Consider the following 24,678-nt stretch of genomic DNA (forward strand, 5'->3'; position numbering starts at 1 on the left):
ACTGCTCCCACTGACAGCTGTTTGGGGGCAAAGCCCCTCCCCCATGGCAAGCTCCCTGCTGTTCCTGCTCCTGTCACCTTGGCAACCAGCTTCTTTAGGCTCTGCAAATAGAAAAGGTCCCTTATGCCGAGAAAAGGGGTGGGGGAGCAGGTGGGGGAGGGGAGTAAGGGGCGGAGAACAGAGCCTAAGAGGTTGGGCTTTGGAGGGGAAGGAGAAGGGCCTGGCTTGCCCTTCTCACTGACAGGACTGAGCAACGGAGGGCAGAAGAGGGGCAGGCAGCAGGGGTCCCTTGGGCCTGGCCTCCAGGGAAGCCGAATCCTAAGGAAGTGGGCCACAGCCCCAGATAGGAGACTTGGTTTTTGGAGTTCTCATTCTAGTGGATAAACTCCGGGCTTTGGGTGCACACTCAGGCCCAAAGGTGAGGAGAAAGTTGCTGACCGGGAGGGACACGCTGTGATAAAAGGGAACTGTCAGGTTGTTGAAAAGCTGGGGCCCTTTCACCCAGTTGGGCCTTCAGATGCCAGGTCTTTGTTCTGCATCCTCAGCCCGTCTCAGGTCTCAGCTGAGGAGCGAGAACTCTGCTGGAAGGCCACACAGCTGCTTTGTTTGAACACAGAGAGCGTTTTGTGCAGGGGCAGTGATTTCTGTCTGCGATAGGCTGGACAATGCGATGTTGCTGATTCTAGGATTCTTGGGCACCCTGTTTCCCTCCCAAAGCAGCCTCCAAACTGCAAGCACACTTTTACCTAGGGAATCCAATAAAAACCAAAGCATACAGGAGGGACTGTCATCCGCTAGAAATCCCCAACGATTTTGATGTTAAAATCGTGGAACCAGCCACGGAGGTCATTTCAACTATCTACTGTAGCACCAAATTTAGATGACTAAGAATCTCTTTTTATGTTGGGAGAAAAATCCAGCCTATATCAATAGGCTATCAGTGGAGGAGCTTTATATTTTGCTTAATATCTTTCACTGTGCATACGAGCCTGTGTGCGTGTATGTGTGAGAGAGAAAGCCGACTGACACACAAAGGGACTTGGCCTTGGTGGACGTTTCTTCTTTCCCAAAATTCTTCATCCTAGGCTTCTATTAGACTATTTCCCCGGTTGCTGTGGACTAATAATAATACTTACCAGTTAAAGAACAGCCATGTTCCACGTACTGTACTAAATGCTTTACCTACATATCTCACTTAATCTTAACGGTGATTATTCCATTTCACAAATGAAAGAGGTATGGCTCAGAGTCACTGTCATCCCCAAACCATTTGTCCCTTTAATTATGTGGCTCAACAGATACTCATTTAGCACCTATTATGTGCCAAACATTACGCTGAACACTATGGGTATTAAAGAGATGAACAAGAGTTTAAATTCTAATGGGGGCTGCAGAAATTTGAGTTGTGCTTTGAAAAATGAGTAAGTTTCAAGAATGGAACAGGAAAGAGGAGGATCTCAGCTGGCACTGGGAAGTACCTAAGCCCAGAGTGGCTGTGTGCGCGTGTGACCATCTGTGTGTGTAAGTGGGACCCTCCTTCCTTTTCCCTTGCCCTCTGCCATTAGCTGTGGGTCTCCTAAAACTCAGTCCTGTGGCCTGTGTTTCACTCACAGAGGAGTTTGTTGGTTCATACCTTTCAGACATCCACCACCTGTCTGCCAGTGACTTCCTAATACACATCCATCCCTGTCCTCCTCCCTTCTCCCCATACATTTCAGCTGTCTATAGGATAGACATCACCCCACCTACATACAAGTTTTTTTTTTTTTTTTAATTTGGAGAATTTGTAAAACAAAAACCCTGCATCTTCCTCTCTGGAAAGGGCCCCTCTACTGTATCCTGAGCACTGTCCACAATTGCAAGGTCCTCCTGCACCCCAGACTCACAGAGTTATTTTGACTTCACATTCAGATAACAGGTAGTATTTTTTAAATAGCTACCATTTACTGAGCATCTACTAGGCATTGAGCAAAGGCAGTGAACCTCTTTGTGGTTTAAACAAAATATTCCGTTTGATACTAACAACTATGTGGTATGTATCACCATTTACAGAACAGCACGTCTAGATCCGGAGAGGTTAAGCAATTTATCTAAGATTGCACAGCCTGTTGGTGTCAGAGCCATCAGGGAGGCAGAGTGTTACAGTGGGAAAAGCAGTGGGCTTCGGAGTTAACCTAGTTTCAGACCCCAGTTTCATCACCTATTAGTTTAATGACTATGATCAAGTTACTTAAGCTCTGTAAACCTCCATTTCCTCATCTGTAAAACAGAGGTGATTATATTTCCCACAGGCTGTAAATGACTGAGATGGCCTGCGCAAGTGACTGGCACAGAGAAAACCCTCCCTCATTCCCATGCTCCATCACCACCCAGCTTGTCACCAGTTTGTCACCAGGTTCTGATGACACTTCCTCTTGTTTTGGCTTCCTGCTTTGCTTAAGGCCTGCTGATGGGATGAGGCTTAACTGATCGCCAGGACATCCTACTCACAACTGCTAGAATTATCTCCCTCAGAGACTGTTATTTCCTTCTTGTTTAAAAACCTTCTCTGTAGCCCGGCACAGTGGCTCATGCCTGTAATCCCAGCCCTTTGGGAGGCCGAGGCAGGTGGATTGCTTGAGGTCAGGAGTTTGAGACCAGCCTGGCCAACATGGTGAAACCCCATTTCTACTAAAAATACAAAAATTAGCTGGGTGTGGTGGCTCATGCCTGTAATCCCAGCTACTTGGGAGGCTGAGGCAGGAGAATTGCTTGAACCCGGGAGGGGGAGGCTGCAGTGAGCCGAGATCGTGCCATTGCACTACAGCCTGGACGTCAAGAGCAAAACTCCGTCTCAAAAAAAGAAAAAAGAAAAAAACCTTCACTGTGTCTTTATGTCCTCCTTGATCAGCTGGAATGTCTAGTCTATAGTAAGGGCTCACTAAATATCACGTTAATGACTTCTGACTGACTGACTCCGTGGGGGACCTTCAAGACCCTCCCCCCACTGCCCACTGCACCTCTCTGACTGCTTCTGGTGTCCTCATGCAGACCCTCTGTTATGGCCAAGCAAATATGCTGTTGTCTCTCTCTCCGACTCCTACCCCTTTGTGACTTTCTTGGCGCTTTCCCTCCCTGCCTCCTGGCATAACAATCCCCTTTTGTTGTCCATGTCTCCAAGATTGCCTCCAGAATTCCCAACTGCCTGCAACTAATACTCCTAGGCTTGCTGTACTCGCTCGTCCTTACTGACTCTTGTTATTCACTTGGCCATCAGCATCTTGTAATATGCAAGGCACCATGCCTCACCTGTCAAATGAAGTCAAGTTTCCCTTCACTTACTGCATTGTACAAGTCACTTGGAAACTACTCTCAGTTCTTGCTTGTAAAATAAAAACACTTCTCAATTGCTTCATGGGCTTCTTGTTAGAAATAAATGAGATTTAAATGATAAAAATTCTTTGAGAAGTTCAGAGCAACACACAGTAACAGATAGTATTTTAAGAATAGCTGCCATTTACTGAGCATCTACTAGGTACCAAGTGTTGAGCAAAGGCAGTGAATCTCTTTGTGGTTTAAACAAAATATTCCATTTGATACTAACAACTATGTGGTATGTATCACCGTTTACAGAACAGCAAGTCAAGATACAGAGAGGTTGAGCAATTTATCTAAGATTGCACAGCCTATCAGTGTCAGAGCCAAGATTTAAACCCAGATCTGACTGACTCTAAAACCCATGCCTTTATCGACTTATGCTATACTGCCATCCTCTGCCAAGGGCAGGCTAGGGGCAGAGATGCAGATAACAGTTTATTTTATAATGCTCCAAGCTGCTTAGCAAAGAATCCTGTACACAGCAAGTATTTGGTAGTTTTTCCAGAGGGCTGCAGAAGAGGCCTGAAAACGTTCAAGCATAATCAGACTATCATAGAGTGCCCCTGCAGCTGGCAACCCAACACTGTTTTATAAGTTTCTTACAGGGAAACTTCCCTTAGCTCTACTTCCCCTATCAAACTCCTCCTGACCCCAAGCCAAGGGAATGCATCATGGAAAATTTGTGTGGCTATTGCTTTAGAGTTTTCTAAAAGGAGCTTCCTTGTCTATTCTTGTGTATGCGGAGCACTGACCTCTAGAGCCAACCCCAACCTTAGTTCCCTCCTGCAGCCTAATCACATGAAACATCTTTAGGGATGAGCAGCCTCTAGAAGGTGCTAGCATAACTTAGACCCAGCCAAAAACTGCCTCCTCTTCTGACTCCTCTCTGTTAGACACCTTGGGGTTCAACTATACATGATGACCTGGAGATCCCTGAATTCACCACAGTATTTTATGCCTCTGAGTCTTCCCAAATGCTGTTCCTTTTGTCATCTTCCTAACTCTGAATCATGTTAAACACTTGCTCTGGGAAACCTTCTCTGCTCTCCTTCCAAAGCTGAATCCCCTTTTGCATGTTCTCAATATTCTGTGCTTATCGCCTATCATAATATTTACCAAATTATGCTAAGAGTATCTGTCTACCATCTGTCTCTTACTAAACCGTAGTCTCTTCTAGGGACCATGTTTTAGCCAGTACCAACCATAGTACTTGGTGTGTGGTGGGTACTTAATAAATTGTTTGTTGAGTGAATGAATGGTTGAAAGTATATCTTCCCTTAAGAGTAGTGGTTAGTAAAAAGATCTGCCATTCCTCTCCCACAGGCATACTCTCCTTGCCTGTAGGCCAGGTAACATCAAACTCTAATCAATTATAGTAGACTTCTGGGAAAATGAGTGCATAAGTAGTCCTGCAACTGTAGCTGGTATGCTTGCCGCTCCCATATACTTTGAGGCAAGAGTTCCAGCATTTCTGGGACACAGAGTTGTTTCTTGAATACTTGAAGCCTTGAGAACAAGTTTTGTAGGATAAACAAGTCCCACCATGTTGTCTGTCATTCATTCATTCATTCAGCAATATTGATTGAGCATCTACTAAACTCAAGATATTTTGGAGGAAACAAATGACTCACATAAATTCTGCCTACTAAAAGAGATAAGTCACTTACTGAATAACTCTGAGACAGGTATAACCCTTACCTCTATTTTAAAGATAATGATGGCCGGCGCGGTGGCTCAAGCCTGTAATCCCAGCACTTTGGGAGGCGGAGACGGGCGGATCACGAGGTCAGGAGATCGAGACCATCCTGGCTAACACGGTGAAACCCCGTCTCTACTAAAAAATACAAAAAACTAGCCAGGTGAGGTGGCAGGTGCCTGTAGTCCCAGCTACTCAGAAGGCTGAGGCAGGAGAATGGCGTAAACCCGGGAGGTGGAGATTGCAGTGAGCTGAGATCCAGCCACTGCACTCCAGCCTGGGTGACAGAGTGAGACTCTGTCTCAAAAAAAAAAAATAAAATAAATAAAAAATAAAGATGATGATACAGAGGTACAGAGAGGTCAAGTAACTCACTCACCCCATGTCACAAAGCTGGTAAGCAGCAGAGTTGGAATTCAAATCCAAGCATTTTGGCTCAAGAGCTCATACTTGACTTCTGGGCACACTGCTTCTCTGAGGGCAGTGCAAAGCAAAGCGGCCTGAATGTCATCTCAGAGAAAGGGGAAAGTCCTGTCAGCTGTAAAGGCCAAAGAATGGTGACTAGAATTTGATTTGTGGCACTCTAGACAGTATGAGAAAAGGCATATACTCTGTACAGGGTACAGTGAACGGTAAAGATTGCTTGGGTCAAATAAATGATAAAAATTAAAAGGGTGGTTTATGTTGTAAAGAGATCCTGAATTCTTGCCAGGGGCTTTAGACAACTGTAGACAAAGGAGAGTCCCTGGCAGTTTTTAGTGAGAGATCAGATCTGTGCACTAGGAAGATTAGTTTGCACTCTCTAAGCTGGATTACAGAGAAGAAACTGGAATCAGGAAGACCCTTTACTGCAATACTCTAAACAAAAGGATTTTTTTTTTTTTTTTGGATCCAGGATAATGCTGGAGTTAAATCATGATCTTTGTTTTTATTAATCTCAAAAAGTTAAGGATGTATTAATATATACCCCAAATACCTTGGGGTCTCTGATCTGTGAATTGATTCAAGCCTTATGAGCTTGATTCCACCCTTGGTGTATAGTAGCCTGGTTTATCCTAAAACAATTGCTTTCAGTTTTCCATGAGCAGCACCGGGTGGGGAGAGAATGGGATAGGAGAGGAAGCACAGGAATAGAAGCCAGGACAGCAGTCCCCTTTCCCGGTCTTTTGGGAAAACAAATGTATGTTTATGCTATATAGATACAGAATCTTTTCCCTCTGTAACCCTTTTTCCTCCTTAATAACCCTGAATTGTAAACTACTTTCCTACTATAGCCACTCAATCAAATTCTAGATGTGGAAGAGATTTATGTGATCACCTAGCCCAGACCTCCTCTTTCACAGATTAAACTCTGAAGCCCTGAGAAAGAAGAGTACCTTGTCTCAGGCCACACAGCCAGCAAGTACTGGGGCATGCCATTGATCCTCTCAGCCTCCCTGACCTGGACCATCTCCAGCTCCCACCTCACATGGGCAGCCCCTAAGAATGATTCCACATTCCAGGGGCAGGAATCCATGATTTTGCATTAAGGGAGAAAAAGTTTTGGTTGCATTTGCAGTGACGACGCCCATCATTTGCAGATTGTTCTGACTGTGGGCCCCTAACAAAGTCCTGTGTGGCCTCTTCAGTGTCTCCCAGGTGCCTTATCAACAGCCTTCTCAAAAGTGCCTGATTGTTAAATTCTGACCTATTCAACGTGAGATAAGGAGACACAGCTTAGACTGGGGTCAGGGACAGTTTATAATTACCAAATGCCTGCAGGCATTTCCACAAAGGTTCTGCCATCAACCCAAACCCTATACACTTCCCTCAACATCACACTGGTGTCCAAGTTTCCCAAACCCGTCATTCAGTATCCTCCATACTAAACCCCTGTGGGCCATCCATAGTCCATCTCTCTCTGACTAGACAGTCACCAAGACCCATTTTGCTTTTCCTTTGTAACATGTCTTATTTCTGTCCTTTCAAATCCTATTGGAATTCTGCTTGGAATTCCATGTCAGGCTGGGATGAGACCATTCAAAACTTGCATGTGAATAGACAAAATTCAAGAAGGAAGGCACCTCCCCTAACTCAGTTTGAAACCTGCTTACTTTGCATCCGTTGTATCACAGGATCCTTTTAAAATGTGAACTCAGGGCCCAGAATTCGCCTTTATCCTTACTGGCTTGAGGCTTTAGTTGTAAAAGTCCATTTGCAGGCCTCCAGCTGTGGCCTGACATGCATTTGGCTAGCTCTCCAGCCAGGGAAGTCTCTGTGGAGGGCAGTTTTTAAACAGGACAGATTCAGCTGAGCTGCTTCGTCCTAGGCTGGCCTGGCACTAGCCAGAGAGTGATCTGTGTAAAGACAATCTCTGAGATGAATTTCCTGAATCCCTACTCTAAACAAGGCATGAGCTAGACGCTGAAGGGATTACTACAAAATATAAGAATTCTCACCTCAAAGAGTCAGCCTGCTTAAAATGGAAGAGGGTATAGCAACACATGGCAAAAAATAAATTCCTGTCAGGCACTGTGTTAGGTTCTGGAGAGAGATACACGAAGTTTCTGACCACAAGGAGGTCATGATCTGGAAGATAGATAAGAAACAATTACAACCCACCTTAATAAGCATTATTATGATAGAGGTAGACCCTGGATACTTTGAGAACCTAAACCAGACTGATATAATAGTTATGACTAGAAATGATTGAATATGACTACGTGCCAGGCACTGTGCTGTGCACATTAAGCCATTTTTCTGTCATTTTCTTCTCATTTCATCCTTTTAACAACTTCTATACAGAAATTATATTTTTAATTTTTAGATTGGGAACCTGAGGCCCAGAGAGTAGTTAGTCCCAGGTCCCTTGGTATATAACAGAGGGAACCAGGAACCCAGCCCTGGTCTGCCTGATGCCAGGATCCAATAACTACCATTGTCTACTGGCTCTTCCTGGAGACGGCCTTGCCTGAGCAGAGCCAGAGGCTGGATGAGGACTAGCCATGCAGAGCTGGGTTGAGTGGTGGAGAGGCTGTAGCTGTTGCAGGTACAGAGAACAGCAGATGAAGGGTGCGGAGGAGAGAGACAGCATGCCACACTTAGAATCCAGTATTTCTCTGAACTGCCAGAATGGCCAAAGAGGGCCTCACAGAGGAGGTGAGTTTTGAGTTGCGAGGAGTTAAGCTTTGCGGGTGGGGGACAGCTCAAAGAGCCCAGTGTTCCTCCAGCAAAGGAGGAAAGCAGGAATAGAGTGAATGTGTTAGGCCATGGCAATGAGCAGGCCAGGCTCAGGGTGAAAAATGAAAGGGATGAAAACCAGAGACATTGAATTTGGGAAGCCATTTTTATTTGGATGTGGGAGGGGCAGAGTTGGAAGACAGCAGAAGAGAAGGTCAAGCCATGCTCTCTAACCTGGCCGTTCCCCCTTCAGCTTATGCTCAGCTGCAGCCACACCAGCTCCTCCCACAGCCATCCTCAAAGCACCTGCAGCCCCAATTTGTGATCCAGCAGCAGCCACAGCCACAACAGCAGCAGCCACCGCCCCAGCCATCACGACCTGGGCTCCAAGCTCAGCCCCACCCTCAGCTCGCCTCAGTCTCTCCAAGCGTGGCCCTCCAGCCCAGCTCAGAGGCCCATGCCATGCCACTAGGCCCGGTTACACCCGCCCTGCCGCTCCAGTGTCCCACTGCCAACCTGCACAAGCCTGGCGGCAGTCAGCAGTGTCACCCTCCCACGCCTGAGGCTGGGCCTCAGAATGGACATCCGGAGGGCGTGCCCCACACTCCTCAACGCAGGTTCCAGCACACTTCAGCCGTCATCTTACAACTGCAGCCTGCTTCACCAGTGGTGAGTAAGCCAGCCCCAAGGTCCAGGGAGCACACGGGGCGACCACAGCTCGGACGACCCCACAGCCCCTTCAAGAAGTGCTTCTGGGTAGGCTGACAGGTGAAATCATCTTTGGGGATTCCAAGAAGGAAAAGAGGGCTTTCCCCAGTTTGAGGATGACTGAATCTTAAGGTCCTTGCCTGCCTCCCAAGCTCCACGGAAAGCAGGGAAGTATCCAAGAACGCAAAGGCTATTTCTGAGAGGCCCCTCTCTCTGTCCTGTCCTTTGACAGCCCCAGCAGTGTGTTCCTGATGACTGGAAAGAAGCGGCACCAGGGGAGAAGAGTGTGCCTGAGACTCGGTCTGGCCCATCACCACATCAGCAGGCTATTGTCACTGCCATGCCTGGTGGCCTGCCTGTACCCAAGAGCCCTAACATCCAGCCGTCCCCAGCTCACGGTATGAAGCACAGTGGGGTTCTGGGGGAGGGGAGAAAGTTGGCCTTTCTTGCAATGCCCTGGCACATTTCACTTGAGCATCTGCAATGGGAGGGCAAACTATTACAAGCAGGGAAGCTGGGGGGTTGGAAACAGAGGAGGGATGTGAGAAGATGAACCAGAAATAAAGTAAGGGAGACACCGAAGATATTAGAGCAAGAGGGTGGAGAAAGGTGAAAGTTCTAGAGCCAGACACTGGGGCCTGCCTGCATGTCACTGGTGTCAGATGTATCCACAAAGACATACGCCAAGTGGAGAGTGGAGGCAGGTGGCCAGTTGTCACAGTTCTCTGCTTCCTTTGGTATGAAAGGGGGTTCTTGATATTGGAAATATGGCAAAACAGCTACCACATCTCAAAAATAAGGGAAATGCCAGGGAGAGGCAGAAGGGGACTCAAATGAGTTCAGCTCACAGGAAGCATCTCTGAGGAAACTGTGCTCAGCTTTGGGATCCCCATCTGTCTGTGCGGGCTCAGTTACAAGTGGACCTCTCCCCTCCTGAGGTTCAGGAGACTCTGCTGGGTTCCTTCATCTGGATGGGAGAGGCACGGCAGTACCTCCGCCTTCTGCAAAGATCTGCTTGCTTGCCTTCCCCTCTCTGCCAGTTTGCACAGCACTGTTGGTCCAGATCTCAGTGACATTCTGAGCCATGGACCCCCTGCAACTCAGGTAGGCAGTTGCAGTCATTGTGCTGTGTTTGCTGAGGAGGGGTGGGGGACAGCCAAGAGAAAAAGAGTTTGGAAGTTGATGGAGAAATAAGAAAAAAATACCTTAGCACAAGGCAGGGCAAAAAGGGTACAAAGGTTCTACAAGGAACAGAAGCAGGATCAAGGAAAAGAATATGGAGAAAGAACAGCAGGAAAATTAAAGGATGGGAAGGAGGTCATCCCTTCTCTCTCTGCACACTTGCAGATGAGAATGGGTTTTGAACAGCAGTCCATTCCACTGTAGATTTGCTCTAATTATCAGAAAGCTGCTTTTCAAGTGAAGTCAAACCTGCTCCCTTGGAATTTGCCAGCATTGGTCATGATTCTGTCTTGTGAATTGTAAGAGTCCATCTTATACAGTGTTTGTAGACAGTTGTCGGACTGTCTCTTGCCTCTCCCCCCATTAAAAACGAGAAAATCTCCAGGCTAAATATCTGAGACTTTTTTTCATTTTTTACTTATGACAGGTCAAGACCTCCATTCTTATCATTCTGGTCAGGCTTGTCTGTCTACATTCTACCTTTTCATTAATTTTCCTAACATTTGGTCCCCAAAATTAAGCACATTAATTTCAAATATAAACAGCTACTAGTCTTTAGAAGCCTGTTTCAGGGGCAGGGCTGTTCCCTAGATTCATGTTTTATGGTAGGGAGGAACTACAATTTGTTGAACACCTGAGTACTGTTCCAAGTTGTTTACTCACTCACGACAGCCCTAGGACATAAGTAGAACTGTCCCCATCATTCAGAGGCAGAAACAAAAGCCGAGGGGCTCCAGGTCCTGTGGCTGTGAAAGGGCAGCACCATGACTCTGACTCCTACAGTAGTCACTCCCTCACCTTCCTTCATCAGCATGGTGCATGAATGGCCCCCGTGAACTCTCCAACGCTATAGGAATGACACTGTTGTTCACAGAGCACTGTCACCTGAATTCCAGAGAGCTGGGTTTCATTTTTGTTTCTGAGGTTTCATCTTACCTGGAACTGCTGTCATGCCAGCTCTCCCTAGTCTAGAACTTGTATAATTTATAGTTTGAACCAAAATATAATTGCTTACATCTGTTATCTTGTAAATTTAGCCCATAGTTCCAGCCTAGCAAGACAACAGTAATGGTTACTAGTTAATATTTATTGAGCCCTCTCTGCTAGACTTTACACATATTTCCTCATTTAATTGTGACAATAACCCTCTGAGGTAGCAACTTTTATCCTCATTTTAAAGGTAAGACCACTGAGGCATAGATAAAAGCAAGTGGTGGGGCATGAATCTTTTCTATCTGAATTCTGCTATTCATTATACTAACTCCTCTGCTTAACTTTGCCACCTGTAAATTATATAGCATGTTTTATTTGCCTTTTACCAATTTGTTAATAGAAGTATCATACGAGACCCCACTGAGGATTCATGCCGTCTCCAGAACAGTGGTAATCAACATTTTTTGCTCAAGTGTTTGTAATCCAGAATCCCCTAAATGAACTGACATTTGCCTGTCTTTCTTCTCCATAAAGCTCTCAAAATTTTCTTTCTGAAATCTAATCATGGTGATATACAAACAAGCATCCTCCTCTTGAGGTCCTATCTCATGACAGAAGTAAGCTTTACACAGTGGAAACAACTGTCAACCACCCAAGACTTAAATATCCATTCTGTGTATGTCTTTTTTTTTTTTTTTTTTAAGATGCATTCTTACTCTGTCGCCCAGGCTGGAGTGCAGTGGCATGATCTTGGCTCACTGCAACCTCTGCCTCCCGGGTTCAAGTGATTCTCCTGCCTCAGCCTCCTGAGCGGCTGGGATTCCAGGCACACACCACCATGCCCAGCTAATTTTTGTACTTTATTAGTAGAGACGTGGTTTCGCCATCATGGCCAGGCTGGTCTCGAACTCCTGACCTCAGGTGATCTGCCCACCTTGGCCTCCCAAAGTGCTGGGATTACAGGTGTGAGCCACTGCGCCTGGGCCATTCTGTGTATGTGTGAATGCCTACTCTGTGCAAAGCACTGTGGGAAGGGAGGTAGCACATAGAGAAACACAGTCTGTACCCCACCTCAAGAGCTGAAGGTCTACTGGGAATGATGAAAAATGCACAGGAAAAAAATTACAATAGAAAATAAAATGTGATAAATGCCATAGACTGATTTGAGGTAAGTCATTTAAAAGCTACAAAACAGGAAAAGTTACTGCCAACTAGAGATTATCAGGATAGATTTCAGGGAGGACGAGGCATCGTTCTAGAGCAGAGGTTGGCAAACTACAGCCCAATGGCCAAAACCATCACATTGCCAGTGTTTGTACAGCTCTCAAGCTAATAATGATTTCTACATTTTAAATTTTTTTTTAAAAAATCAAAATAATTATATTTCATGATACATGAAAATTATCTGAAATTCCAATTCTAGTGCCCATAAATAAAGTTCCATCGGAACACCACCACACTCGTTCATGTACATATTGTCTGTGGTTGCTTTCCTGTGGCAACAGCAGAGATGAGTTGTTGCGACAGACCGTATGACCTACAAAATCTAAAATATTTACTCTCTGGTCCCTGGCAGAAAAAGTTTGCCAACTGCTGTTCTTGAGTCTGGACCTTAAAGGATAGGTAGGACCTGGACATACAAAGTTGGGGGAAAGAGCATTCCAGGAAGAACTGGTGGAACTTAAGAGAGGGAGGCAGGAAAGTGTGCGCATGTTAGGGAACAGGAGTTGAGGATACAATCCTGTGTTACCCTAGTTTATAAAACAAAATGTAAGTGTAAGAAATGCAGAGGCAGAGGAGAAGGGAATATGAATATTAATGAAAAGGGGGGTTGAAATTTTGAAAAATAGAGGAGAAAGAGAGTTAAGTAAATATTCGGGGAATGTAAAATAAATGTAAACAAAGAAGATGGGATGAGGCCTGAGAGTTGAAAGGGGTGGGGGGAGAAGAAAGGCAGGGAACGAATATGAATACTAAGGCAGGCAAGAAAATGGGGCCGTGTTGGGAATAGAGGGAAGTCAAGAATGAAGTCCCTGGCATGGGTCCAGCACCTTCCTGCGCCTCGCGCTCCCGAGGGTGGGGACTGTGTCACGCTGCACCTCTCTGTACCCCAGCAGCCCCTCGCGCGCGAGCTGAATGAGTACGCTTCGCCACGACGGCGCAGGTTCACCCTGTGCGCTTGGGGAAGAGAACTCCAACTGTGTGTCAGGCACGGCGGGCCGCCTGAAGCCACTTCCTCAATAATAAGCCTCCGCCGCAAGCCCGAGGCCGCTCATAGAGGTGTGACCGGGGCACTTGGGCCATGACTTCTCTCTGATCCTCGGTTCCCAGTAGGAAGGAGAATGACTTGTAGGGTCGTTGTGAACAAAAGTGGGGAGAGTGCGAGCTGGGTTTGGCACGAACTGAGCTCTCGGTGACTGGCGGTCATTAGTCTTCCGAGAGCCCCCCAGGCCCCTCAGGGAGTGAACGGTCCAAGGCGGGAGTCGCGGGCCGCCCCGCCAAGGAGCACTTGCGCAGGGGGCCAGGGCAGCCTCCTCGTGGCGTGGCGCCCGCCTCCCTAAGCTGAGCCCCGGGCGTCCCTAACCCGCCTTCCGGAGGGCGCGAGGCGGGGCTCGACGCACAAAGGAAGCGCGCGGCCCGTGTCCGTACCGCCCCTCCCGCGGCCCCGCCCCGCCGCGCGGCCCGCCCCGCCCCGCGCCCTCGCCCCGCCCCCGGCAGAGGCGGCCGCGGGAGCGGTCCCAGACGCGCCGCATTGTCTCCGCGGCGGCTGCAGCCCTCGAGCGCCCGCCGCGCGCGCGCGCGCAACCCCGGCCGCCGCCCGCGCTCCCGCCCCGGCCTCGCGCCCCCCTCCCGGCCTCGCGCCCCGGCCGCTCTTTGTTGACGCCGGCCAGGCCGGTGCGGTCGGATGCGCCGCGGCAGCCCCGGGCCCCGGCTCGGAGGCTCCCGGCGGAGAGAAGGCGGCCCGCCCGGGCCCGGGACCCCGCGCAAGTCGGCGCCCGGCCGAGGGGCTGCGTAGGCCCCGCCCGGCCAGGCCCAGCCGGGCCCTGGACAGGTCAGTGCCGGGGCGGGGGAGGGGTTCTCGCCAGGAGGGAGGCCGGGGGCCGCGCTCGCCGCCCTGGAAGTCGGGCACCGCCCTCGGTGCCCCTAGCGGCCCGGGCCTACGCGGCTGCCAGGCCGTGCCAGTCGCGGCTCTCGCCCGCTTGGCGCCTGGGAGGTGCCCTGTTCCCCTGCCTCACTCGCCTGGGGATCCTGCGCGCCCGTCGCCCCTGGAAGCCCTGTGTCACCTCGGCGCGCCGCAGCTTCCGCGTCCCCAGGCCCCACACACCCCACCCCAGCCCCGACCTAGGACCGGTCTCCCCGCCGCTGCGACTTCCCGGGGACGGACGGTGCGTTTGGGTGCATGACTACTGGCATCTGCCGTACTTTATTGGTGGTGGACTCCCTATCTTGGAGGCGCCTCCGGCTTCGCTGGAGAGTTTTGTTTTTAATCTAGTTCAGTCTCAGGAGGTTTTTAATTGGATAGAAAGGGACAAGCTGTTCTGTGTCTGTCTTCCATTTTTAGAAGAGCGTTTTCTCTCCTTCTGCCAAATGAAGGTAGACTATATTTGTTGCTTCTTTACATTAAAATCGGGTTTTGTGAGATTCTCTATTTAAACTGAAGTCCACAGACGGAAATAATTGGCCCAAGGTCAGATTGCAAACCAGTGGCGAAGCTACCATCTGAACTCCTCAGCCCTGGGCCCCAGTCAGTGCCCTGCTACAGCGCACCCCCACCGGCCAACCCCACCCCCACCCCCCGTCTTCCATAACCTGAACTTATCTCACCCACATAGTTTCGGTTCTGATCAACTTTCCTTTCCTTCCTACTCCATACCTGCGATGTGTACCTTCATGTGCTGTGTATGGAACACACTCTTCTCATCTTTTTCTTGCCTTACAAATCAATGACAGTCTTCCCCTCGGGTATCTCTCATGTTTGATCGTTAATCCCCTCTCCATTAGCATATTGGGCCCAGAGGATCCCTTGCAAAATAAGCTACCGACCTAAATCCATCATATGTCCCTGATTTTTCTAGGACAGCCCCAATTTAAACTATTCCATCCCATTGTCTATCAGCCCGAGTATCTCCATTTTTGGTTTAAAAAAATAATGTCACTTTGTACCAGAGCCTACTGACCTAGCCTTTTCCAGCCATTTGACTCTGGAGCATAACTGGGTAATCCAATTACCATTCACCTGGGATTTTTCTTCCCCGCCTGAGTCAACCCAAATGTTGGAACTGCCAGGATTTCTAGGTCAGCATGAACATTACAGGCTAATGAGGCAAGGAAATTCCTTCTTGTTCTTGTATATCTTCCCACCTCCCCCACCCGCCCATCTATTATTCTGGTACAGGGCAACAGACCTGTGGCAGACCCTACTGATGAGGGTTTAGGTTTAGGTCACAAGGGATGTAGGGCTTTGCATCGTTTTGACTTTAGAACAGAAATAAAGTACCTGACTGTGCTGGTTATCGGGGCAAGAGGCTGTCTTGAATCTGAAGATAACAGCACAGCTAAGTAGTTCTGGTTTCATTCAGTTAGACTTAACATACTTTTATTTGGCTCCCATTTAAGGTAAAGTACTGCCCTAGGCACTGGGGAATATCAAAGTGATTTTAACAAATAGCTCCCAACATCTGGATTTACATTTGGGAGTACTCACACTTTCTAACCAGCTGAGAAACTGTTTTCCACTGGTGATTTCTGCACCCAAGTTCCAGCCCCTGCAAGGCGGGAACTGGGGCCTCTGGCTTGGCTCACTCACAAGGGCGGGCTTGTTTCGCAGAAGGTCGGGCAGATGGGGAGTGGTGCTCTTTTGGCACCTGCTCTTTCCAGGCACTCTTCATCACATGAGCTCTGCCTCTCAGCCCACCCAAGATCTGTTTCCAGGCTCGTCCATGCACACAGGGAAGAACAGACATCTTTTTCCTCCAGCCTTAATCTTGAGAAAGGGGGTAGTTTCTTAATCCACTTTTCTCTTGTACTTGAGTCGGTTTCTCAGTTGTCCAACTATGTTTTCTCTCCTGTTTTCACCCCCTTCTTATTTTCCCCAAACTGTTCTTTACTGACATGTGGCACATAGGTGCTTAATGAATGTTGGTGTTTCATCATGTCCCCACCTCCTGGCCCTTTCCACTCTCTCCCAGGTCCTGGGTTAATTTTTAATTTACCTTTGTCAAGCTCACTCCATATATATTATTTACTCTTCCCTCTGAGTAAAGAGGGACCTCCAGCCCGTTTTCCTTCTGTCACAGTCATCATTCTCCTGGCTGTGGGTCTCATCAGCCATTGTTTCTGCATTCTCTGCCTCCTTCAGGGAAGAAGAACCTCTTAGGAAGGTGCTCTGCTGCTTCCCCAGACATATCTGCTCTGTCATTAACTTTCTAGTCTAAGCTGACTGACCCTGAGATTTCTCTTCCTGCCACCAAGCCCTTCCCTCAGCTATGACCCTGTGTCTGTTACTTGCTCTGGCTCAGCCCCAGAATCCACTCTTTTTCAGACCACATCCTTTTTCCTGTGTTACTCATTTCCTGTCTCAGATACTTTGGATACCTTGGTTCTGATCTTTCAGGGGGAGAGGGCGTGTTAAGAGGAGTAAGTAGATGGTCAATCTTACACAATTGAACTCTTCTTACGTCTGGCCTTGCATGCTCTTACACAGGCTGCCCCTCCCTACGTTTTCTTATATAAGGAAAAACACAGAACACGATTATTGTCTCAGAATTAGGAACCCCTACTGGTGTGCTTGTAGGTGTTTTTTGTCTACTTTTCTCTGTTGTGAATGTGTAAAGGGGATGACCTGACTGCCTTAGACTCTTCCCCTAAGTCTCTGTCCTCCCTTAGGCTGTGGACCTCAGGCAGGCGTTCAGTAGCCATTTACCAAAGTTCCCCCACCTCCTCCCTTTCATCCAGCATGGATCAGCAAGCCAAAATAAAGTTTAAAAAACCTAGGGAATAGGTTGGCGGCTCCAGTTCCTATAATGCTGCTCATCATTAGCACGGTATTTACCAAGAGTTTTTCCCTTTTCTTGAGTCCATCTAAATTTACATTAAACTTCTCCCAGCTGTTCAATATTTAATCTCCAGACAGATTTAGTTCCAGCCATAGAAAGATTCTCTTCTGAAAAGACACCTACTGGAGATGAGAGTAGGGAAATGAGAATGAGAAGTCTTCATAATTGATAATTTCTCTTCTATTCCCTTTGTTTTGTACCATTTTGCTCCTGAAAGATGATGATGATGATGATGATGATGATGATGATGATTTTCTGTGGTCAGGAGGAATCTCACAAAAGTGGTTGTAGAGAGAGGCTTTTGTGTACCTCTCAGGAGGCTGTCCTGGAGTGAGGTCTCCCTCTGAGCCTGCCCACCCTCCCCACCTCCCCACAGTCCCCAGCCCTATGGGAAAGCAGGGTGAGAACTGACTGCGTTATGCAGTCTACTCTGATGGGGACTGATGACAGAAATGGCTCTCTCTTTGGGAACTTAACACCTTGTTTCATGGAACCCAAAACTAAACTACCCCTCAAGATGGGAGTCTGAACACATAGATTTATGCTTTAAATGTTTTTAGGGCATGGTTTAAACTATGAGTCACCAGTTAAAACCCTTTTTGAGTATGTTTTCTGTTTTTCTTTTTTTTTTTTTTTTTTTTTTTTGAGACGGAGTCTCGCTCTGTCGCCCAGGCTGGAGTGCAGTGGCGCGATCTCGGCTCACTGCAAGCTCCGCCTCCTGGGTTTACGCCATTCTCCTGCCTCAGCCTCCCGAGTAGCTGGGACTACAGGCGCCCGCCACCTCGCCCGGCTAGTTTTTTTTTTGTATTTTTTAGTAGAGACGGGGTTTCACCGTGTTAGCCAGGATGGTCTCGATCTCCTGACCTCGTGATCCACCCGTCTCGGCCTCCCAAAGTGCTGGGATTACAGGCTTGAGCCACCGCGCCCGGCCCTGTTTTTCTTAAAAAAGTTGCCTATTTAAGATAACTACTTATTCACAACTCAAACAGAAGTAGGCTTCATTTGAAGCACTGACTTATTTAAAATTTTTCATTTGAATTACTAGCCACATCAGAACACTGATTTGATATTTCTAAAGATATTCGGAGGCAAACCATCTTTAATTCTGCTTTATGATGTGGATATTTTGGGAATTGTTAGGAAAATAATCAACCATTTGCATATCCAAGACATAATTATTACAAATTCTGGGTTTTTCCCCATCAGTAACAAAAGTCCAATATAATTGACATGGTCAAGAAATGGGCTATTTTATAACAGTCAAGAATTATACAATTTAGAATTACTAGTTTTTGAAGAAATAAGTATGCTAAGGAACACAGCATATAATTTAAGTCATAAACTGTTGCTCTGAGATTCATTGTAAGACCATGTAGACCAGCATAGAAAACTTAAAGGTTTTTTTTTTCTTCTCCTTCCAAATTATTTTTATAGTTAGTGAAAAAGAATATGTTTTCCTATTCTTCCAATTTCCAAATGATACTTAGGTAAGTCCAAAAGAAGAGAACATTCTTTCTACATCTGGTAAAGACATGACTGCTGTTAAGCGCAGATTGCCAGTGCTCTGAGATGAATCCAGATGTTGAAGAGAGTCCCAGTTTGCTATTATGACTTTCTTTAAAACATAAGCAAATGTCTGTTTTTTTTTTCCAGATGATTGTCTTCTTAGCAGTGAAATTTATTATTTGTATTAAGAAGAGATGACTGTTAGATGCCATGCCATAACCAACTCTTCTCCAGTAGATTAGGAGGACCAGGCCTGATACTGAATATTGGAACTGTTGGCAAGAAAATGAAAGTTCGTGACTGCTTGAGTTATTTTTAAAACTCTAGTTGCATGGCTGTTATGTCTCAAATACTATATAATTATCCCTAGTTACTGGTATCTTTAGCATATTTGAAACCATCCATATGTGGCCTAAAGCCACACAGCTATATTAAGACATTTTTGAACAATCAAAGCAAATGACACTTTAAATTAAAACGAAACTAATACGAAGCAACTACTTCAAAAAAAAAAAAAAAAATTGGGACCAGGCACGGTGGCTCATGCCTGGGAGGCCGAGGCAGGAGGATCACTTGAGCGCAGGAGTTTGAGACCAGCCTGAGCAATATACCAAGACCTCACCTCTACAGATAATTAAAAAAAAAAAATTAGCTGGGCAGAGTGGTACACGCCTGTGGTCTCAGTTGCTCAGGAGGCCGAGGTGGGAGGATCGCTTAAGTCTGGGCAGTTAAGGTTTCAGTGAGCCGTGATCATGCCACTGCACTCCAGCCTGGGTGACAGAGCAAGACCCCATCTCAAAAAAAAAAATTAAATTAAAAAATGTGATTAAATCCACATTTTGAGGCCTCCAGTAATCAGTATTAATCTGTTCTGTCAGTTGACTGGTGGCAAAATAGGGTGACTGGAAGCTTAGACAAGGGTTATAATGAGGAAAGGAGTAATGTTTCCATAAGCAGAAATGATCAGTAGGACTGATTTACAAGGTATAGAGTATGTAGTCCATAATATAGGTAGGACAACTGAGGCTTAGTGTTCCCTCCTGCAGCCTCCCCCAACATTTATCTAACAATATTAGTGATCCTGCAGTTGAGAACCAAAAAAAATAGTCATCATATTGGGGAACATGGCTGCCTTTCCCTGTTATCAACCTGAAAATAACTGGAGAGTTTACTAAACATTTCTAGATTTCTTTTGTAAACTGGTAGAAATCCATCTTCCATTAGTTTATCTTTAAACTGTGTTTATTTTTAGCCTTTTAAACTAATTTCTTTTCATAGGCTAAATCATCTGGCATTACAAGTTACATAAATTTAGTATTTTCTAGGTAAAGCAGTGCTTCCTTTTATTTGTCTCAAAGTTAACTTTTTTCTGGTTTCTAGGATTCTTCTGCACTGTCTGCTTCAAACCCCCTTTATGAAATAACTGCATAGAAAGAGAATCTGGTGCTTGTCTTCTTGTCCTTTAGATTAATAGCCATTGAAGGTGACTTGAGACTTTGCTTTGCCCTTTAGGGCAGAAGCATTTCTGTTACGTTGCAGTCACAGTGGAGGTAACATTTCTTCCTGAAGCCTGACCTCAAGAGTACAAGGACAGGACTCTCGGCATAGGCCAAGGCATCTGAGGAACACAAACCTCAGATACCTCAGTTTGGGCCACAGAAAGATTAGCCCTGCTCTGGGGCTGTAAGAGACCAGACTCAGTGTAGAGTGAGATTAGGATGATTTCCTAATCTCACAGGTCTCAGTGACGGTGGCACTGTGTCCAAGCTCAGCCTAGTCCAGTGTGTTATGTCGGCATTACATTATTTCATCCTCACCACAGCTGTATGTAAGACAGATGTAAGTACCCCATTTCATAGATGAGGAAACGGGCCTAGAGTAACTTGCCCGGCATTGCAGAATAGGATTTAAGCCTAAGGTCTTTCTTTTTTTTTTTTTTTTTTGAGACAGTCTCGCTCTGTCGCCAGGCTGGAGTGCAGTGGCGCGATCTCGGCTCATTGCAGCCTCCGCCTCCCAGGTTCAAGTGATTCTCCTGCCTCAGCCTCCCAAGTAGCTGGGACTACAGGTGCTCGCCACCACACCCAGCTTTTTTTTTTTTTTTTTTGTATTTTTACTAGAGGCGGGGTTTCACCATGTTGACCAGGATAGTCTCGATCTCTTGACATCGTGATCCACCCACCTCAGCCTCCCAAAGTGCTGGGATTACAGGTGTGAGCCACTGTGCCTGGCCACCTAGAGCCTTTCTAATCCCACAGTCTTAACTGCCATGTAGTACAGCTTCTGCGTGTATTCAGTGCCAGGCATTTTACATATATAATATTTACTGAAACCTCCCAGACAGGTAGGTAGTATGAGCCTTGTGGTTACAGATGGAGAAACCAAGACTCAGAACAGGCAGTGAGTGCTTGAAGTCACACAGATAATCAAAGATGAACCAGAATGTGAGTCCAGGTCTGGTCTCCAGAGCCCATGCTCTTACTACTCTGCTGTTCTTCCTTTTATCTCCCCTGATCTTGGTGTATACTGTAGAACCTCTCCCATTGGTTTTAGACATTTTGCGTTTTGAAATCATAGCATGGGCCGGACAACTATGATGTGAGACTATCCGGAGCACTATGATGTGAGACTATCTGGGAGCCCTCGACCCTGGCATTGGATACCAGTGGACTGGCCTCCATCACCAGGGCTAAGTAGAACTCTTTGAAAACTCCTCCCTGACTCCCTGCAGCCAGGGCCAGCTATTATTCCCTGCTGTGTTGACCTGGTGGAAGTCACTCTGGTCCTGCAGGTGCTGCTGCCGAGTTTGAGCTCAGGCCCCTCTTGCAGTCCTCAGCCTGTGGGCTGGGAAGCGTTCAAGCAGCTGTTTGGAAATCCCCCACTGCTCCCGTTGTCCTGAACTGCATGGGGTGGGGGGAGGGTGTCTGTTCGCTCCATTGATTCCTTCCTGCATAGCTGGGGGTGGCAGCTTGGAGCACATTCAGCTGTTTACAATTCAGCTTATGTACACTTTAGCTGGGGATTGTGGGTGAGTCAGAAGGGCTGTTCTCTTTGCCTGTGTCCTGAGAGACAGCATGAAAGTCAGCTGTATGGTAATGGCTGCCAGCAAGGGAGGAGCCCCCTCCCTGCTAGATGCCTTAACTGGAGCTGGTCAACCCAGATGCTTAAAATCCAATAAGCTCTCCAAGCCTTTCAACCCAGACCCAGCAAGGGCATTTTGCAGTGACGCTGAGGGCAGGGCTAGAGGGTCCCCTGGCTCGGCCTCTCCTTCATCCTGCTGGCCAGCCCCCTGCAAGGAACCCAGGTGTGGATCTCAGTCATCCTCAAACTGAAAAGCTCACCACTTTTCTCAGCAAAGAGCCCCATGGGGTCCTCCTGTCACTGCTGTGTCTTCCCTTCTCTGGGAGAGGTTCTTCAGAGGAGGTGTGAGGGGCAGGGCAGTGGTGGCGTCAGTGTGAGGGAGCCACAGCCTGCTGTGTCAAGGCAAGGAGTCCTTGCCCTCTGACAGCTCTGTCCTTAGCAGATTTGAAAAGGTTGTAGACACTGGACGTTCCCCCTGCCTTCTGCTTTTCAGAGGACCCCAGGTGGGAAGGGTCTATAATTTTCCCACCACTAAGAGCTCATTTTGTGCATGTTTTATAAGATACTGTTTTCCAAATAAATGGCATTTGCTCTTGTTTTATTCTAAAATGTACACTTTTACAATCTGTACTTGAGACGCACACATAATCAATGTGTAAATTCCTTGTGGGGAAATGGGTCATCTTAACAACTGATCGCATTTTAGAATTTGGGAAACATGGTAACATGGTATTAAATAATAGCGTGTTTTGCCCTCCAGAAGGTATATATATATGTGCTGTTTCCTTTTCGGCTTCTTGAAATATTGAATCCAGCTTGTGCGTCCTGATTAACTAGATTCAAGGATCCGGCTTAGTCCTCCAGGAATCCCAATTTGGGAATCACTCATCTAGATCACCCTGTGCTTCCAAACCCAAATGCTCCAGCCCACACGTGATATCTGGCCTCTGCCTCAAAAGGTCCCAGAATACAGTTTACATGTCCTATCCTCTTTTTCCCAAGTGCCCTGGTGCTATCCATGGCTAATCAGCACAGCTCTCCCTCCACCTGTGTGGCCCACCTGGAAAAATCTAAAGCACTGGGTTCTAGTATGGGTTCTGCCACTGCCTGCCTTTTGTGACCTTGGGTAAATCACCTCACCTCTGAGGCCAAGTTTCTTCATCTAGGACATTTAAGATGTTAAACTCAGGGCCCTTCTAACTTTAATCCTCTGGGATCTAGTGCCCTGTGATCCAAAACAGTCACTACCCACCCCCTCCCCGGCCCCTGTCCCTAAATTGGGAGGAAAGCAATCTGTTTATCTGAGTCAGGTAATTCACAGTAAAGTGTGAATGACTGTAAGATGTATACTTGCATTTTAAAGAAATTGTTAACCAAATGAATCTCTAATTAATGGACTCTGTCAGGGTCCCAGATAGAGCTCAGCCTGCCTGTTCCCCTCCCTCCCCCCCTCCTTCCCCCAGCTCCCCTCCCCCCCTCCTCCCCCCAGCTCCCTCTCAGTCACTTTTCTACCCTTCACTTACCCCGCCCTGGGAGTTAGGTGTCAACAAACTGGTGCTTGTGAAATCTCTTACCTTCCTCACTTTCAGAGTGGCATTAATTTCTTTGGGGGCCCAAATATAACCGAAGAAATTGTAAAGCGTAGCCCCAGATCTTTCCATGAGGACTGGGCACTGTGTCCTCAGCTAACCGCACTGCAGTACGGCCTGTTGCTTGGACCAGGTGTGTGCTGTGTTTGCTGCTGTCTCCTGGATATGGTTTAACTGGGCATCACTCTGCAGTGCTCCACTGAGGCAGTTTCTAGAGCAAATGGTTCCTTGGGAACCCTTCAGTCTTCACCCTGGCCACATGGCTGGGCCTGGTGAACACAGCACAGTGAGCATGACTTCAGTGCTGGGAGCTTGGAGGGTGTGCTCTGTGTTTTATAGGTGACCTCGTTTTGCCCTTTGTTGAGCAGAATTTGTTGTAAGAAGATGATCCATGTTATCATCTACTCTGCTTCTTTAAATTCTTTATTCACTTCATGAGCTCTGTCATACTCCTACTGCAGCCAAACAGTAAATAGAAGTGTTTTAAGTTAAAATACATACTCCCTTCTCATGATAAGGTGGAAATCAGCCATTGACCAAGCTGAGGGGGTAGAAGGAGAAGCTCTGTTTGGTCTCCATTGCCTTTGAAGCCAAGTCTTCAGGCTATTTTAGGGTCAGATGGAATGAGTGCTAGGCCATCTGAAATACCCGTTGCAAGTGTTAGTACAGATTGAGCATCCCAGATTCAAAGTGCTCCAAAATCCCAAACTTTTTGAGCACCTACATGATACTCAAAGGAAAGGCTCATTGGAGCGTTTCAGATTTTTGGATTTGGGATGCTCAACCAGTAGGTATAATGCAAATATTCTAAAACTTGAAAAAATTCCAAAATTAAAAACACTTCTGGTCCCAGGCATTTTGGATAAGGGATACTCAATCGAACATCAGAACTGGCTCTGAAGTGGCCCAATTGTGCCTAACTGGCAGTTAGCCTGACGTCTGTCCTTAGCAGGCTGGAGAGCCCATCTGCTCTGGACATCAACCCACTGGTCCTAGGAGCCTCCCTGCCTCTGCCTCTAGAGGTCATCCTGCCTTGGCAAGTGCCTGGGTCTGGCAAAAATGTTTCAAAGGGGACAGGGAATTTAGAGGTCTGCCTATACCTCTCTTCTGCTGAGGAAATCCCCACTGTCACAGGAAGACATGGGCCAAAAAAACAGCTCTTATTCTTCATAATCAGGTACCTAGAAATGCCGCTCTGGTAGGCAGGTCCCACCAGCCTAGCTGCTCTCAAAATATCATAGCTTCAGAAAGCAATTTGTAAATCTCAGCTAGTGCCACATTGCTTATCTTGGCACTAGGCAGCCCTGTACTCTTTATGTAGACAATGAAGACTGAGATCATGGACGCCACACATTCCAATTTAATGATCATTAAGCACCTATCATATTTTGGACATGGGGTTAGCCCCTGAAGA

At 47.0% G+C, this 24,678-nt stretch overlaps 1 protein-coding gene across 7 annotated transcripts in view; it reads left to right on the forward strand.

Moving 5' to 3' along the window:
• PHC2 (polyhomeotic homolog 2) overlaps positions 1 to 24,678 on the forward strand; it is a 114,249-nt gene that overhangs the window by 72,903 nt on the left and 16,668 nt on the right. For 6 of the 7 annotated variants that reach the window (XM_033227198.1, XM_033227199.1, XM_033227204.1 and 3 more), the window contains 2 exons: positions 8,466 to 8,881; positions 9,153 to 9,318. In XM_033227198.1, the coding sequence (XP_033083089.1) occupies positions 8,466 to 8,881; positions 9,153 to 9,318 (582 nt within the window). Of the gene's footprint in view, positions 1 to 8,465; positions 8,882 to 9,152; positions 9,319 to 13,765; positions 14,088 to 24,678 lie in introns of those variants that run through there. The other variant, XM_033227205.1, reaches the window with a different exon arrangement.

Source organism: Trachypithecus francoisi, unplaced genomic scaffold, assembly GCF_009764315.1.
Source record: "Trachypithecus francoisi isolate TF-2019V2 unplaced genomic scaffold, Tfra_2.0 Lachesis_group12, whole genome shotgun sequence".
NCBI classification, from domain to species: Eukaryota; Metazoa; Chordata; class Mammalia; order Primates; family Cercopithecidae; genus Trachypithecus; species Trachypithecus francoisi.